Here is a 16,487-nt window from a genome sequence, read left to right on the forward strand (position 1 = left end):
GCTTCTCGGCATGACATAACGATAGACGTGCAAATTTTATTACAACATACACTCACTCAGTCAGGCAGACAGTTTGCAGGCCTAGCGTGCTCAGAATGCACCGAACGCAAGAGTCTCCACTGCTCATTTGCGATTTCATGTATATATTTAGAAAGCAGCTCTGCTCGTATTATTTTCATTTCTCGCATTTCAGGATGTTCAGGAGCATGCTGGCCGCTCAGGAAAAAACCGTACCTCACGAAGAGGGGGTGAGTTTGAATTTATTCTTAGTTTCAATTCAAATTGGATCGATGAAAGGCACTATTTAAAAATGATGGTTGTTCTTATTGTTAGTCAAAGTGAGCAGTCGATTTTGATTCAATGATTATTAAACTTTTCAATGCGTAATGATTAGGGTTGTGAAATTTATACGAAATAGATTATTCTTTTTCTCATCTAAAAACCATCCAAAATGACTAAACGATTTTTTGGTTCGATACAATTTAAATCAGGTCCCTAATGCTCATTCCAGCTGAGGTTTTCTAACCCAAGAAAATGGTTTTAGTTTGTTTTTAACCAGAAATAGATTTCTAAGATATTTAGATATTTAAATGTTTGATACATTAATTAATAAAAATTAATTCAGCCTATTTTATTAATAATTTAAACAAATGAAAATACAAGACATTAATTAATATATTTTGGATGTCAAAATTAGAGATAATTTTCAAAATCAATCTTTTAAAAATGCTTTCCGTCTGCACTATTTTAGGAATTTAGAATTTGAAAAAAATCAATTCGATTTCTTTATTTATAGTCATTTATTTCCCTGATATCAACAATATACAAAAGAGTGAAAAAGGCACATTCATTCTGAAAAGAGAACTATAATTTTTATTACGCAGATATTTATTTAAAAAAATCTATCTCTAATAACCAGAACATTTCAAAAATGAAGAGAGTGGGAAATGGGCAAAAGAAAACATTATTTGTCAGCATTTTCCAGCAGAAACACAAAAACATTTAGTAAACACTCCACGCAGTGAAGAAAATAGAAAATGGATTTTTCAATATTATGACGCGCATTTTCAAATTATTTCGTCATTTAATTACCAAAAGCAGAGAAACCATTCATCAATACACACGCCCAGTAAAATTCCAACAAACACAACACTCTACTTTTTCTTCCAGAAAATGGTCGGCGACGAGCAGAAGCAGGTCAACGGCGGGCTGAACCTGGCGAGCGTGGAGAAGGTGTCCAAGCTGCCGGTGGTGGAGGCGCTGAGCGACGCTTACGAAAAGGTCAAGGGCTCGAGCGGCGTGGCCAACTGGACGCTGACCACGGCCGAGCACACCGTCGCCTCCCTGGGCTCGCTGGCGGCCACCACGCTGCCCCAGGGGCCCATCGGGGCCGTCGACCGCACTCTCTGCTCCGGACTGGCCGTCATCGAGCAAAAGGTGCCCATCATCAAGGAACAACCTGCAGAGGTATTTCTTTTTATGGATTGCTCATAATTGTATCAGACAAACTCTTAAAAAATTTAATTCTGAATTTAGCCAGGGTTTATTTTACAAGGCTGGTAATTTGTTCTAGATAAATCGATTGATGTGCCAGCTATTTCATTTCCAAATGATAGGAATTATATTGTTCCTATTTTTGGTCAAGATAATGGGGAGATAAATCGTCAATGGCTTTAATGTTCTGAGTGATTAACAAATCTATTAACGATCTTCAATTTTATTTTTTGGGAAAAGACGAAAAAGTCCAATTTTTTAAAGATTTTACAACATAACATGAAAAATAGGAAACTTCCAGAATATTTGGGAGATTTATATTTTACATTAAAATAAAAATTCACCTTCCCAACTAAAAAGAGTTTCCCTGTCCTACAAAAATAGACAAAAAGGCTCCACATTAATTCGCCCATTCTCTTTTTAACATTTTTAATTTTAAATTGCTATTTCCAAATTTAAAATTACGTATTTTTGACAGATTTACGGTCAAGCGATGGAGAAGGTGGGCGCCGTCAAGTCTTACGGCTGGAACAAAGCCAACGACATGCTTTCGACCAAATGGGGCGCCATCGCCCTGGGCGGCTTCGACACCACGGCCGACCTGATCAACAAATACCTCGACCTCTACCTTCCGGCGCAGGAGGGCGAGCCCGAAACCCCAGGTAAATGGGTTCCAGTTTTGGAAGAAACCATTGATATTTATTTTTTATAACCAAGGGGAAAATATTTTGATTCGATGACTACTTGTATTTTTTCTGGAAAAGTCCCTGAATAAATTTCCTAGGTTTGATGGGAAAATCCGGCTCAATATTTCTTTTAAAGCTGACTTCCAGGTCAGTTTGGTTATTGGAAAATGTAAAAAAATAGGAAAAAAGCGTTAGAAGCCCAAGACAAAATAAAATTTAAGATTTCCTCAGTATTTAGAAAATAAACCACTGTTTTTTATACAAATTTCATTTTAATCTAGATAAACCAGGGTTTTTTAAATCAATATTGAAATTTTTGATAATTTTCCGACGTTCTTTAAGTCACTAAAATCATCAATGGATTCCCGAAAAACTAAATCCCTTGGAATTTCAGTGTCAGACGTGGAAGTGGACAAAGTGAGCCACTCGCTGCAAACGATGGGCCAGATTTCGAACAAGGTGCGGAGCCGCACGTACCGGGCCGTCGTGCAGCAGATGCAGGGCCTCAAGACGCAGAGCGAGGCGTCGATCAACCACGTCAACGACCTGCTCAACCTTGTAAGTGAATATTTACAGCCTATTCAAAATTGATTCAGTACAAGACGAAGCAGATTCCGAACAAGAGCGAGAAGCAGGAGGAAGCACGGAGGCTGGCGCACAATTTGTCTGCGTTTCTGGCCAGCGTTCCGGCCAAAATGGAGCACCTGATGCCGGAGAAACTGGTTGCCCAGGTCAAGCAGGCGCAGGGCTACGCTCAGAAGATGTACGAGGGCCTCATGGTGAGATGCGGATTTACTTTTATTTTTTATTTTTGATGAGTGTCTCTTTTTGATTCGCTCCATCAGACGTGCACTCTGAGAGACGTGACCGACTCGGTGAGAGATCAGGCTGCAAAGATCAAGACAGTTTTGCAGGAGGTCAGCACTTACACCGGCCAGGTCGTGGTATGAAATAAAAATGATTAAAATTATTTGGTTTTGTGTTAAATCCTGCTAAACAGGAGACGTTTTTGGTGAAGAGCAAGGAGATTGCTGACGCGCAAAGCGCAGTCGTCACGTCTGAATAATAATCGTAACGTATTTTGTACTGATTAGAAATAAAACGAAAGGTTAAGTTTTTCTTTAATTATTGTTTCCAACTTTCATTTTCCATATACGATTTGTACACAACAATAAAGATGTGATAAAAAATTAATAATTTACTAAAATATCAAGATAAACTTCTGCTTCAACTTGACTGAGACCGTGTCACGCAAGATAAAAATAATTCCTCTTCCTTCTCATTGGTCTTAAAATGTCGCAGCGAATAAAAATCTGACGATGACACATTTATTCCCTATAGACAGACATATATGCTTGTGTGGTTCAAAATAGATATATTTATGCATAGTAATTCTGATGGATTTGTCACGAGCTTCTTCATTCACTCACTCACGCACTGAGAAAGCGTCACCCAGCGCACTCTGCACATTCCGCCAACTCGTTTGTTTCTTTAAACATTAATAATTGTGGTGGGCGCGTCGCAATGTGGACGAAAACCCTCTTTGGCATGCGAATTCCGGGCTGCACCGGCTGGACTGGGCTGGCGGGCGGGCGGGCTCACACGGCCGACACTTGCGCCCCGTCGTCATCTGCGGAAAAATCAGATTTTTTAATATTTTGTTTCAAAGGACATATTTTTTGTGAAGAATAAAATATCTTGGTTTTCATTTCAGGCTCACAAATCGTTATAAATTTTTAAAAAGAATTTTAATTTTCAGACTAACAATTTTTTAAGTAATTTTTAACTTTAAATAAAAATTTCCAAGGAGAGAGTTCAGTATTTAATTTGAGATTTCAAAAGAAATTCCACCTAGATATTTTACCCGGAGATTTTTCAAATTAAATTTTGTAAAATGGACAAAAAATTATTTTATTTAAATAAAAATATTAAAAATCAAACTAATATTAAAATTCCTTAATTTGACAAAATACCAAGAACCTCTTTTATAATTTAATAAATTGATTAGCAAATAAATTTGGGTAAAAGACAAAGACAAATTTAATTCTTGATCGATGATGTTGAAGAATATCGGTATAATTTTTTCTTATGCAGTTAATATTCCAACGGAACATTGATTTTTAGAATAATTATCTACATTCTAATAATAAAGTCCTTAAAGACAGTGAGAGTGCAGTGGCAAGGCTTACCATCGTCGTCGGAATGGAAGAAGTCGGTGTTGGTGACGCCCTCGTGCGAATGTGCCCTGCTAAGTCCCAGCGTGCGCATCCTCCGCGTCGCCTCGTTGTACTCTGGCGGCCTCTGCGGCCGGTTCGGTGGGTTTTGAGGCGGCCCCATCGCTTTCTGGTCAACTGAGAGACAAAACCCCAAAGTCAGATTTGTGCGGGCACTCACGGCAGCGTTCAAATCTGATTTATTTCCAGACGCATCGAACCTGATCCTTTTTATTATTCTTTTCTTTTGCTTTTTATCCCTGTCCGAGGATAATTTAAGACAGTTTTTGCGCCTTTTTGGAAGAATTTACGGTTTGTTGTAGAGCTTTTTTTGTTCCATAATCACAATCACATAAATTTCCCTAATTTTCTGTCTGTTTTTTATTTTTTTTTTGATAATCGCTTTGAAAAAATTTAATTTTTACAAATTACTAAGCATATTTGTAAAATTAAATACAAATTCGGTTATTTCACAAGTAAAATATATACGAAAGCAACGAATATAAAAAATTTCCTAGATTTTTAATCCGAGTAGACGGTTTGGACCGTTTGAGACGATTTTCAAGTGGCTAAAAACGGCCATCTGAATGTTTGAATTACCGCTTTAAAATAACTACACATATATATAAGATTTTAGCACTTCATTCCATCGATAGAATTTATTATTTATTTATTTATTGAGTTTAAAATTAAGCAGTCTTTCAATTTTTAGTTTTCAAATACATATAAAATATATAAGATTAAAATTCCTTTCTGGGCCCAATGGACTCACTTGTGGAATGTCTGCGTTGTGAAATGGGAGATTCGCGCATGGAGAGGCCAGAGTCCTTGTTGGACCTGCTCAGACTGGTGACGCTGCTGCTCTCAGCGTTGAGGTCGACGGCCGCCGGCGTGTCCGAGTGCGACCGCTCGTGGCCCGACTTGCGGGAGCCGGTCGGACTCGGCGGCTGCAGCCGCGGCGGCTGGTGCGGCCGCGTTTTTGACGAGTCGCTTAGGGCTAGCATTTTCCTCACCGCCTAAAATAGCATTTATTTAGAATTAAAATTTATTGCAATTTGTATTTTAAATATATTAATTTTTAATTAACATATTGATGTATTGTTCTATGAACAATTGCAGGCAAATTTAAATTTAGTTATTGAGTTAAAAATTCTGATTAATCAATAAATTCAATCAAAAATAATATTCAATTGGATTTAAAGGCGAATTACCTGTGGCGACGCAGCTCCGAACCTGGTGGCCGACGTGCTGGACGTCGTGGAAGTGGTGGACAGCGTCGGTGAAGGATGTCTCTTTCTAGGTGCCGCTGAAGACGGTGCCGACGCTGGCGGCTCGCACTCCAACGAGAGATGCTGCAGCCGCTCCTCGTCCGTGATCACCCGCAGGTTGTTCAGGTAGGCTTTCACCCGGCGCACCATCTGCGCCTCCTCGAACATCTTCTTCGGGTTTGGTGCTGCGGTCGACTTCTTTCTCCTCTTCACTGTAGCAGCCTGAAACAGAATTTTACAGTTCAAATTATATTTATTATTTTTAACAGGAAATAATGGAAGCAGCATTGTCTGTTATACAGCTCAAAAAATTTAAAGCAATTGAGAAAAAATATCGAATTTACCGTTTTAATATATTTAGGACATTTTTAGAAGTTTTAAAATCCGCATGATTTGATAAAAACTGGATTGATATTTAAATTGTATAAAATTGTATATATTTAAATTTCTCATATTAAATCCAATTTTTAGCAAAGAAAATCTTTTATAAAAAATAAACAAGTGATTTTAAATTGGCTCAGAAAAATACAATAATTTTTTTACTCAACTATCATTTTAATTTTGTTTGATAAAAATTTTACCTGCTGCTGAGATCCGGCCGTCATCTGGTTCATGGCCTTCATGGCGCTGGAAGGGGGTTGGCCGCCAAGTTCGAGCATTGTGAGCAGGTCGTAGGGCGAGGAGCACATGCTGCCGAGAGTGCGCACCTCTTTGGCTATCATGCGCAGCTTCTCAAAGTTGACCAGGCCCTCGACTTTAGAGTCGTTGCCCAGCTTGATAAAGGTCAGATCTTTCTTCACCACTGGGTAGAATGGAATCTACACCAAAGAGCAAAAAGTGTGAGCACATGAAATTTTTATTCTGTAAAAAATCTCCCACAAAAGGGTTAATTGTAGGTAAAATATAAAAATTAATTTAATTCGCTCACCACTGGGGGCTGAGACTGCTCTGAGCTGATGAGCTGCCTGTACTTGGACATATTCCGCGACGGGTCCATCAGATCTTGCAAATCGGAGAAGAGTTTTTGGTACTTTCCAGGCAAACGCTCCCACGTGGATCGCAGACGCGACACCGACAGGTGCCCCAGGCCCGAGATGATGGCAAACATGGAATTGAAGTTTTTGCATTCTTTGCATTGTCCTACAAAAATTAGTTTAGTACTTGAATGAATTTATTTTCACAATTTCAACTCACTGGCAACTTTGATGAACTGCTTCACGATCCGCATCCGTCTCAGAGGATTGTGTTCGGAACACACTTCAGTGACTACCCAGAACATTTCCTTGTTGACCAGTTCTCCGAATTTGTTCAGCATCGGCATGCCGTACCGAGATTTCAGCTCGAATAGATCATCTATGTACTCAGTGCTCTCAATCTGAAATTAACAAAGAATATAAATATATTGAATATAATTTATAATAATCAATTTCGTACCTGTCGGAAGATATTAAAGTCCTGCAGGGTGAGTTGGATGGCGACCTCGACGGCATTGAGTTGGAGGAAACTGACCGAGCTCTCCCGGACGAGGTCGTTGGCCATTTCGTCGGGCACGAGCGGCTCCGTGGTGCCGTTGGTCTTCAGGTAGTAGCGGCTGCTGAGGCCGATTCGCTCCGCCAGGCTCTGCAGCTGGTCCGGCAGCCGGCGCTGCTTGATGATGCCGCCTTCGGCCACGCTCACCTCGCACAGGCTGAAGTTGGAGCTGGGCTCCGTGTTGCCAAACTCGTGCAGCGTCAGCATCACCACCTCCTGCGCCGTCGTTTCCTTGTGCACCAGCAGGTACTTGCACTGTTGGTCCGCCCTGTATACCTGAAAGCACGAAACCAAAACCGTTACTGATACAATTCAAAAAATAATTAAACTATCAGAAGTGAAATGATAGTGAATAATTTATTTTAAAATCTTCAAAATAATAGACAATTAAATAAACTCTGGAGACCAACCTTGAGCACGTGTTCTGGGAAATCGGCCCTTTCGTCGGCCCAGCATAGACTGACGAGGTCCGGATTGCTGAGGCTGTGTCCCATGGAGCTGCTGTCCGTCTCGTTGATGCTGCGCGGAAGGATGTTCATGAGGGCCTTCTGCAGCCGCTTCTTGGTGCCCATGGTCATGAAGCCGCCCTTGTGACTCTTGGCGTTCTCCTTGACCGGCGTGGCGTCGCCGTCGATCGCCACCGACAGTCGGCACGCGTTCGTCGGCTTTGCGATCGGCGGCGCCGGCGGCTCCGATCGGTGCATCGCCCGCGACCTGGGGCCCATCGCGTCGTTGTTCTGGCACAGCTCCTTCAGGGCGAGCAGGTTCGACCTGACGGTGATGCTCAGGTGGGTCGAGCTGCGTAGGATTTCCAGCGCCCTCGCGTGCGTCACGTGGTCAAAGCTTTGGCCGTTCACTTCCGTGATTTGGTCGCCTCGTTTCAGACCTACTTCCTCCGCCCTCGACTTTTTATCAACCTGAAGATAGAAAAGAAATGAAATGTTAAAAAAATTAAAAAAAATTCTTAGTTTTAGAAACTAGAGCATTTTTTGTCATTGTAGGTTTCTACCACGATTGACTGATCAAATTTTAATATCCGGCACGTCGCATGTTAGTTTAAAAGAATTAGAGCAGATTTGGCAAGAGGATTCCAATGCACTTAAATATTTGAGATTGGACCATGAGGAAGCAAGATAAATATTTTTCTAAATTCCTGAAAAAATGAAAATTATTGTGAGTCCAATGACCCGAGTTGTTTCCTCAAAATTATTATTACAAAATTGTTGTAAATGGCGAGAAGGCGCCACAAAATTATTAGTCTTGAAAGTTTTAAGTAAAGTTGTGTTCAGGAAACAACGAACAATTTTTTAATTTTCTCGACACGAGCAAAAGCTGTTCAACGACCTTTAATTTCTAGAGACAAAAACAAATAATTTTGAAATCCTACCTTAGAAATGAAGATGCCACAGCCGCGTTCGTACCCGCCCAAAATGGAAAACTGGAGGATTTCATTTCTATCAGGCCTGGCGAGGGTGATGTTTCTCGTCCTGGCCTTGGCGGCGCACGCGATGTTGAGCAGACGCAGTTGGCCCTGCATCTTCTCCCTCTCCAGCTTCTCCTCGAACTTCTCGAGGAACTCCATCATGGCCGGGTCCATCTCAAAGTCGGTGAAGTGGTTGTTGACCCAGAGCAGCACCACCCGGGTCACCTTGTCGCGCGACTCGGGCTTCTCGAACCACTGCAGCAGCTGGTTCGCCACCGCCAACGACGACTCGATGAAGGTCCTGTGCGTCAGCAGGAAGTCCTCCACGTAGGTTGGGTCGATGATCGAGTTCTCCTCGACCAGGTGCTGCATCAGCCGAGCTGGCGTGCCCTGCGGATGGCCGATTAGGAATTTCAGAGGGAAAATATTAATTCAAGACTAACCCTGATCGCTATGTGTCCTCGTCTGCTACCGCTATCTATAACTCTCTGTTCAGTAACTAAAACTAATTCGCCGTTATCTTCATGTCTCCTGATATTTTCTTCACCCTGGTGCTGGATCCTGTGGAGAGGAACCATTAGAATGCGTTCAAAGGGGAAATATATGTATAGTTTTGTTACACTTTTGTCCGGAAAACATTTTTCTGTTAGCTGTTAATCGTAAATATTTTTGGGAATAAGTCAGAAATAGACGCTCACCTATAGTATGCCTCTTGAGTGATGCATACGAATTGACAGTCATCACATTTCGTTTTCATCACACCTCTGTGATACAGTTTTTCCATGGTGGGTGTAATGCCAAAGCTGCAATTTTATTAAAAGTGAATTTTAGAAAATAATACAATTGCACAATAATTTTCATTTTAAAGTTTAATTCGAAGCAACATAATAATAATTAGTGAAAATATTATATAAATGCTATGAAACAATATTTTTAACCCACCAGTCGCCCATGTGCAGGTGCTGCGTGTCACCGTTGGCCATCTCGACCTCGACGTGGCCGTTGATGAGGACGCTCCAAGAATCGAGCTCCTCGCCATCGTTCATCACGGTGGTGCCGGCCTTTTCGACCACGGCGAAAACCATCACCTGACACAGCGCCCGGCGTACGGCCAGCGTCATGTTGGTGAAGGCCTTCAGGTGCTGCGTCATCTCCAGCAGCGTCTCCACGTCCGTGTCCGTCCGCTCGGACGGGTCCTTCTCCAAGCACTCACGAACTGTGTCCCGCACAGTAAGGCTCTAAATAATTGAAAATTGTGTTTATTTTACATACTAATTATGAATATATTTCTTGAAGGAAATATCAAGGATTAATTCAGTGTGTTTGCAGCACATAAAATCCAATAATTTAATTATTTAATTGTTATTAGATTTGTTTGTAAATAATTAATTCTCGCCAAGGCTGCAATTCGAGTCATTTTTTGTTGGAATTTGTAAATTTTACATTATTTTTTACGATTAAAAAGAATTATTTCAGAGGAAAGAGAAGCAAAATTCATGAAAAAACTCACATCGATGCTTTCGGCAAGGTCGTCATCTTCGTCCGAGTCGACGACAGACTCGACCAGCCCCGTGAGGTCGACCTCGTCCGCGTCGATCGAGCTCTGGACGCTGTGCATCGTGTCCGAGCCCGAGTAGGCTGAGCTGGTGTCGCTCGAGTGCGAACTTCGGTTCGACTTGACGTACAACTCGGGACGCAGCTGTCCCAGCGCTTCGTAGTTCATGGCTCTGCTTCTGGAGGAGTGCTGCCCCGCGTCCGGATAGTCAATCTGCGAATTTAAGGAGGAACGAATGAATTGTTGCTGTGGCGGGCCGGACGGGACGAACCCCTTGCTGCGGAGCGATCCACTCGCGGAAGAGCGGACGGTTCTTCGGCTTGGGCATTTCGGTGCCCTGACCCGACTCAATTTTCGCCCTAGTATGCTTGATTATTCGCCACATCGTGAGCTTCGACTGAGAGCCAGCGAACCCCGAGAAAGGCCGATTCCCTGATTTCCTTCAGGATATGACGAATTATCTCTCGCGCGTCAACGCAGTTCTTTTATAAAACGGAAGTTGCGGCGGCGCAGCGACGTTTTCCAGGCACACGCCTGTTTCCGCGTAACTGGTGCACACTTATTGTCGCTGCCTCCTAATTGGTAGTAGGCATTGCCTATTAAGGCGAGAATCAAAAATTGGCAGCAGAGTGATCCAAATCTATCACGAAATATTTGGTAAGAATACTCTTTTGTTATTTTAATAACTAAAAATTTTTATTAAATATAAATATCAGGTAAAAAATTAGTTTTAAAGGAATCTCTATTTTCGCTAAAATTTGGAAAATGATAGAAAAGTCTTTGGGGGATAACACGAGAGATTTGACATCGTTAGCAATTTTACAGCTTCTTGTTGAGTCATTTTAATTTTTTAGTATGTCCTGTGAAGCGTAAATAAAAATTTAAAGCATGTTTTTATCTGCCACAAAACGAAACAGATTAAACCACTAAACCACTTCAGACTTTTAAATTGTTTATAAAAATAGCTAAACAATTGGAATTTTTCCTGGTAGCTAAGCTTCAGGGAAAAAGTGGTCTCGGGCTCATCTCGGAGTCATCGCGTTGGCCGAGTTTTCTCATGCCAAGGCTTTGTCGCGATTTTGAAAAGACGCTTTTAATGACAGGCAGCGGGCGAGTGCAAAAAGGAAGCGAGCGACGGAGGCGAGTTGTAATTTGCATTTCCAGCGGCGTGCATTCAAAATCAATACTCGACAACAAGTGTCACCCTCCCTCCCACCCGCGAGATCAAAAGGTCAAAGGTCGAACGCATGCTCACCACCAGCATATCCGAGGGCTCCAGCACGAAACACTCGTTGGGCCGCCTTGTGCTCGCGCCATTCCTCTTTCCGAAGCTGAAAGCAGACAATTGAATCAGATGAGATGAGACACACAACATGATGACAAAATGGGATTTTTAGGGACTCCAGCTGAAGGGCGAAGACCCGCGGTTAGCCAGCCGCCTGCCTCACACTTCGAGAAAGTTTTCACGGCCGCCGTGCGCTACTTTTTATCGCTGAAAACGAAACGCCGGCAAGAAAGTGACGTGTGTGCGATACCACTGCCTGTATATATATTTGCTGAGGATTTATGCTTGCGCGATCGAATAGTTCTGAGTAAATAAGTGTAAGGCTAGGATAGCACACTCTTTTTAAAATGGAATTTTCACATTTCAGCACAACTATGTCCCTGAATTTAGGCGCTTGATGAATGTGGCAACAGTTTTTTAGGTCAAAGCCTGATGTTGAGGTTTCTTGGCCAACTTAGACGTTTTTTGAGGGTATCCAAGTTTTTTAGGGATTCTATATTTTTTGAACTTACTAGTAAAACATAATTTTCCCCCGAATTCAAAGGCACTTCCTTTAAAAAATCCAAGAGTGCATCCAGTTTCTTTTTTGTTCCAAAAAACATACTTTATTTCCTGTTTATTAAAGACAGCAAAACTGATGCTTTCCAGTCTCTAAAATCGCCCGATATGCTTTCGTGCGTTGAAATTTTAATTTAGAGCATTTTCAGAATGCAGCACCGCAATTTTTAAGGCGGCAAATTGGCAAAAATACTTTTCAGCGTATTTTTTTCTTCAGAAATAACAGTTATTAGGGCAAATGAAAAGCAAGAATACCTTTTTACGATGGGAAATCTGGAAAACGGTTTTTGTAGCCATTATTTATAAATTTTCTCGACGTTAAATTCAAACAAAAAAATTAGAGTGCCGATTTAGAGCATGCAATCGAGGGGCTGTGGCTACTATTATCTGTTGTTTTCGCACCTAGTGCAAGTTATAAAATACCTTTTTAAATACATTTAATTTAAATATTTCTCACTTACAACTTTTAGCAAATTTAACTTGTTATGTACACTGTTTTGAGCTTAGATTGTGCCTTTTGAAACAACATAATACACAGACCAAGTATCAACCTATTTAAAAGAAACTTCGTCTGGTCTCCAATCCAATGATTTACAAATTTTCATAATTAAAAAAATGGGGGACAACATCAAAGAATTCTAATATTTTGTGAAAATGGTATTTTTGTATTTAATTGTATTTTTTAAGGAACAAAAACCTTGAAATAATTGCAACTCCTAGGATTAAAAACGTATTAAAATTGTATTTTGATATCTTTTTAAAAAAAGCTTATAATTGCTTCTAAAATTTTATTTCAAAATTAGAAAAGAATGGATAAATTGTAATAATTTCAGAAAATTTAATTTTACCTTCCTAAAATAACAAAAAGGGACGAAGATTATTTATATCAATCACAAAAAATTGGAATAAAGACGACACTAGCATTATTTTTTAGGATATTATATTCCTTAAAAAAGGTTTTTACTCACTTTGATCACAAATTAAATTTTTATCCACATGATAATACATTTTTTTCTAACATTTGCATATTTTGCAAGGTTTTTTAGTTTGTTTCGAATGTTTAATTCGTGCTCATTTGATGGTCCTGTGACAAAAAAAAATCCAACCGCCTTAAATTCTTTGGTGTCCGTACCAAAAAATAATATAAAAGCATTTGTGAAGATTTCATGCTAGGCATCTGGTGGAAAGGAAAACCACTCTGATATTTCCCATGAGCCGTGGTGTGCGGAAAAGCCATCGGCTGGGCAAACAGAGTCGAGTTTTGGCCATTCGTGCCTGCGCAAAAGAAAAACAAACAAACCCGTGTGTTATTCGCGGTCTCGGGTCGTCGTCGTCGCCGTTTCGTTGTCGGTGATAAAAATCGATCAGCGTGCGCGGAGTGAGCGAGCGAGCGAGCGAAGGAGCAAAAGTCAGAGAGGAATGCGGTGCAAAAGGTGCAAAAAGATTACCAGGCCGAGAGCCGCCTGAATGCGATTGTCTCAGCGGGGGGCGGCGAGTGCGGGGGCGTTTCGGGCCGGGGGCACGAGGCCGCGCGCAGGGCCCGCAGCCGGGGCGCGGCGGAGGCGGTCGTGACGGCCGCGGCCGCCGAGGCCGGCGGCCGGCCGGCGTGGTGGAACGAGTTGCACCTGCGGAGGGCGTCGGGTGGCGGGGGCCGCCTCCAGCGGCGGCGGCGGCCACCCGGGGAGGCCGGGGGCGACGCGGCGGCGGCACCACAGTGCTTGAACATGCCTAGCCCATCGTCAGACTGGTTCGCTCCCCATCGGCCCCTGGAGCCAACAAGGGAAGAACGGGAACGGCGGGCGTGCGCACGCCGGGCCGCCCGTCCGCCCTAAAGCGGATGTCGACTCACCGAAAACGAAAAACCAAAGAGCAGCACACCTTACGTCACCTCAACTTACGCTAATTGCCAGTTCTTACTAATTTACTGAACCAACTCGTGTACTCGGTGGTGATTTTATGGTTATTGTTGCTTTAGCGTTCTTTTGTTTTTTTTTAATTGCTCCTCGTTTTTTAAAAATATTTTGAGCCTTAAATTTGAGTAAAAAATTAAATTGAGAAATCACTTCTGCTGCAATTGACTCAAAGGGCCTAAAACACCTTAATCTTTGTAGAAAAAAAAAACTGGAAATTAATCTCCATCCATTTTACCATAATTTAATTTTAAGATAGTTTCAGTTGGGAACTGTGAGAGTTCTGAACCAATTAGTAGATTGATTTTATGTTGAAATGCCACTAATAATGCTACAAATAAATCGAACACACGGGAAATATTCCCCCGTCTTAGACTCTCAAGATATCTAATTTAAACTATCGATTTTTTTTAAGGAAGCCGCAAGAAGTATTTCTTTAATTAAATAAAATTGTTCTTTTTGGAAAAATACGTCCGATTGTTTCCCTCTGACACAGGACGACGCGACAATCGATCCCCAGAGGCTCAAAGGGTTAGTGAATGTGTTGTTCTTGCTGAAGAGGCCTTATCGGTACCCGTTCAGCGTCTCTTTTCGTGTTAAGGCTACTTAATTAGACGATAGGAAACCTTTAAATTATATGCTGTTAGCTAACCAATTTGCGTAAATTACAGGCAAACGAGCCTACTTGAAAGAATTAAATGACCTTAGATCTCTCTTGTAACCTTTTTCTTCTATCCTTTCTCTTGAACGAGAAATCAATTTTGGAAAACATGATCACAATTTCAACTCATTTTCGAACCGTCAGTTCCACAACTTTTCCTTTTAGTTTCGGATAGACATGACCAAATTCAGACGATTGCATGATAATATTTCGTTCCATGTCTACAAACCCTGAAAATCTGAGAAAAAAATAATTTCAAGTCGACTAAAAATTATTTCAACGAAAAAGGTCATAATAAAGTTAAATTAACTTAATTCTGCCGGTTTTAAAACCACAAATTCCTGCTTCGTAAAATAAATAATGATGAGCGTTGGCATCGACTTTAGAGGAGTATGAGGGAGCTGCGGTGACTCGTCAGCCAAAAGGCTTTTTCGGTAATTGACACTTGATGGAGTGCACGCTCGGGCAGTTCTCGCGAGGGGATGGTCGCAATTGATTCCGCGAGGGACGCAAATTCCCGGGAAATGGAAATGCAAATCGAGTGCCACCCTCTCATCGAGCATGCAATCATCGTCGAGTGAGAGAGCGGAGAAAATAAACAAGACGCGTCGTTTCCTCGAAATTGATGTTGGATATCATACCGCGTGAATGTGGCAAAACACTGCGTCACGTGTGGTGTCTGGTGTTTGCTGCACGTAAACAGGTGGTTCGTCTTCGTCGTCGTTAAGAACAGATTTAAAATGACTCACTCTCAGAGCAGCCGCAATAATTTATGAATAAGATAATTTTAACTTCAGACGCTTCTCGAAATATAATTATTTGGAAAGTAAAATTCTTCGCTGACGAGGTTTAAAAAGCTAGGGAGTTTATTCGATTTTACTTTTACAGATTTACTGATTACTTTAATCTGAAAAATTGTGGCGCTTTTCCGCTGCCATATTGTTTAAATTGACAATTTAATAAATTTCTGATTGTCTTATTTTCTTGAAAAGTGGTCGCATTTCAATACATTTTGGGAATCTGGTAAGCGATACGTATCAAATGATGAAAAATTTTAAGATCTGGAAAAATCGCTCGAAGAAATGTAACGGTTGTAGCAGAGTTTGAATTTTTTTAAAGATATTTTTCACAAAACCAAGCTTTATTTGAGCTATATTTCAATAATTTTACTGAGCATTATTTCGGTCAACACCACAAACATCAAGAGGGCAAATATTTCGTTTAAATTATTTAAAATATTCCAGGTTCCACCCGTATGACAAATTTAATCAAAAATTATTCAAAATTTCCAAGGATTTAGCTCTAACTCTCATAGCCGCTGAATTGTAAAACCAAACTAGATTCATACACCCCGCATATTTATTTTTATCTTATTTAAAATCTGTGAGAAGAGGCTTTCTTTATTGAGAAATAAAAACTAGGTACTTTTTACAAGTTAATGATTTAAAAAAAAAATCCAAAAGCTATGTGGCAGTCAGAAAATTATTTAATTTTTAATTTGTCAAAATGAGAGATAACTTTCAAGAAACTCCTATGAGAAAAATTATGATTTGTCTTCGAGACCAGAAAAACTAGGGGTTAGTCCGAGCTCTCTCCGTGCGGGGTGGTTTTTATTACTTAATATGCTCCTCCCTTCCGCGCTCCCCTTTGGGCGCTCAAATAGTTTACATCGTTTAAGTCGATAACAATATTATTGATCGTATTCTCGTCAGGTAAACCCCTGACAGGGTTGCTTTATTTTTCTAACAATATTGAATATTGTGAAATATTTGTTGCGCCATGTTTTAGGAACTATTTCGGCATGTTGGGCTTAAAGCACGCTTTTCTAAAAGCATCGTCGCTCCAAGCATGCAAACACGCGGGCACGCCCACTTCCCATTAATAAATAAGCTTGGTTAACGAGC

At 41.0% G+C, this 16,487-nt stretch overlaps 2 protein-coding genes across 7 annotated transcripts in view; one reads left to right on the forward strand and one right to left on the reverse strand.

The window, feature by feature from the left end:
- LOC135944968 (lipid storage droplets surface-binding protein 2-like) lies at nucleotides 1-3,305 on the forward strand. Of its 2 annotated transcripts, none has more exons than XM_065492253.1 (8): nucleotides 1-139; nucleotides 194-248; nucleotides 1,171-1,467; nucleotides 1,973-2,156; nucleotides 2,575-2,738; nucleotides 2,792-2,959; nucleotides 3,026-3,124; nucleotides 3,181-3,305. In XM_065492253.1, the coding sequence occupies exons 1-8, from the start codon at nucleotides 96-98 to the stop codon at nucleotides 3,244-3,246; spliced, it is 1,077 nt and encodes a 358-aa protein (XP_065348325.1). In that variant the 5' UTR covers nucleotides 1-95; the 3' UTR covers nucleotides 3,247-3,305. The 2 variants fall into 2 exon arrangements, with proteins under 2 accessions (XP_065348325.1, XP_065348326.1); XM_065492254.1 differs by having other exon boundaries at nucleotides 2,804-2,959.
- PDZ-GEF (PDZ domain-containing guanine nucleotide exchange factor) overlaps nucleotides 3,290-16,487 on the reverse strand; it is a 27,503-nt gene continuing 14,305 nt past the window's right edge. For 3 of the 5 annotated variants that reach the window (XM_065492247.1, XM_065492250.1, XM_065492251.1), the window contains 15 exons: nucleotides 11,425-11,500; nucleotides 10,125-10,382; nucleotides 9,557-9,852; nucleotides 9,313-9,417; nucleotides 9,058-9,175; nucleotides 8,579-9,004; nucleotides 7,602-8,108; nucleotides 7,096-7,467; nucleotides 6,856-7,036; nucleotides 6,590-6,801; nucleotides 6,243-6,479; nucleotides 5,605-5,883; nucleotides 5,166-5,409; nucleotides 4,370-4,531; nucleotides 3,290-3,810 (listed from right to left, as the gene is read on the reverse strand). In XM_065492247.1, the coding sequence (XP_065348319.1) occupies nucleotides 3,779-3,810; nucleotides 4,370-4,531; nucleotides 5,166-5,409; nucleotides 5,605-5,883; nucleotides 6,243-6,479; nucleotides 6,590-6,801; nucleotides 6,856-7,036; nucleotides 7,096-7,467; nucleotides 7,602-8,108; nucleotides 8,579-9,004; nucleotides 9,058-9,175; nucleotides 9,313-9,417; nucleotides 9,557-9,852; nucleotides 10,125-10,382; nucleotides 11,425-11,500 (3,505 nt within the window). In that variant the 3' untranslated portion in view covers nucleotides 3,290-3,778. Of the gene's footprint in view, nucleotides 3,811-4,369; nucleotides 4,532-5,165; nucleotides 5,410-5,604; nucleotides 5,884-6,242; nucleotides 6,480-6,589; nucleotides 6,802-6,855; nucleotides 7,037-7,095; nucleotides 7,468-7,601; nucleotides 8,109-8,578; nucleotides 9,005-9,057; nucleotides 9,176-9,312; nucleotides 9,418-9,556; nucleotides 9,853-10,124; nucleotides 10,383-10,440; nucleotides 10,570-11,424; nucleotides 11,501-13,460; nucleotides 13,758-16,487 lie in introns of those variants that run through there. The other 2 variants (XM_065492248.1, XM_065492252.1) reach the window with 2 other exon arrangements.

Source organism: Cloeon dipterum, chromosome X (assembly GCF_949628265.1).
Source record: "Cloeon dipterum chromosome X, ieCloDipt1.1, whole genome shotgun sequence".
Classification (NCBI taxonomy): domain Eukaryota; kingdom Metazoa; phylum Arthropoda; class Insecta; order Ephemeroptera; family Baetidae; genus Cloeon; species Cloeon dipterum.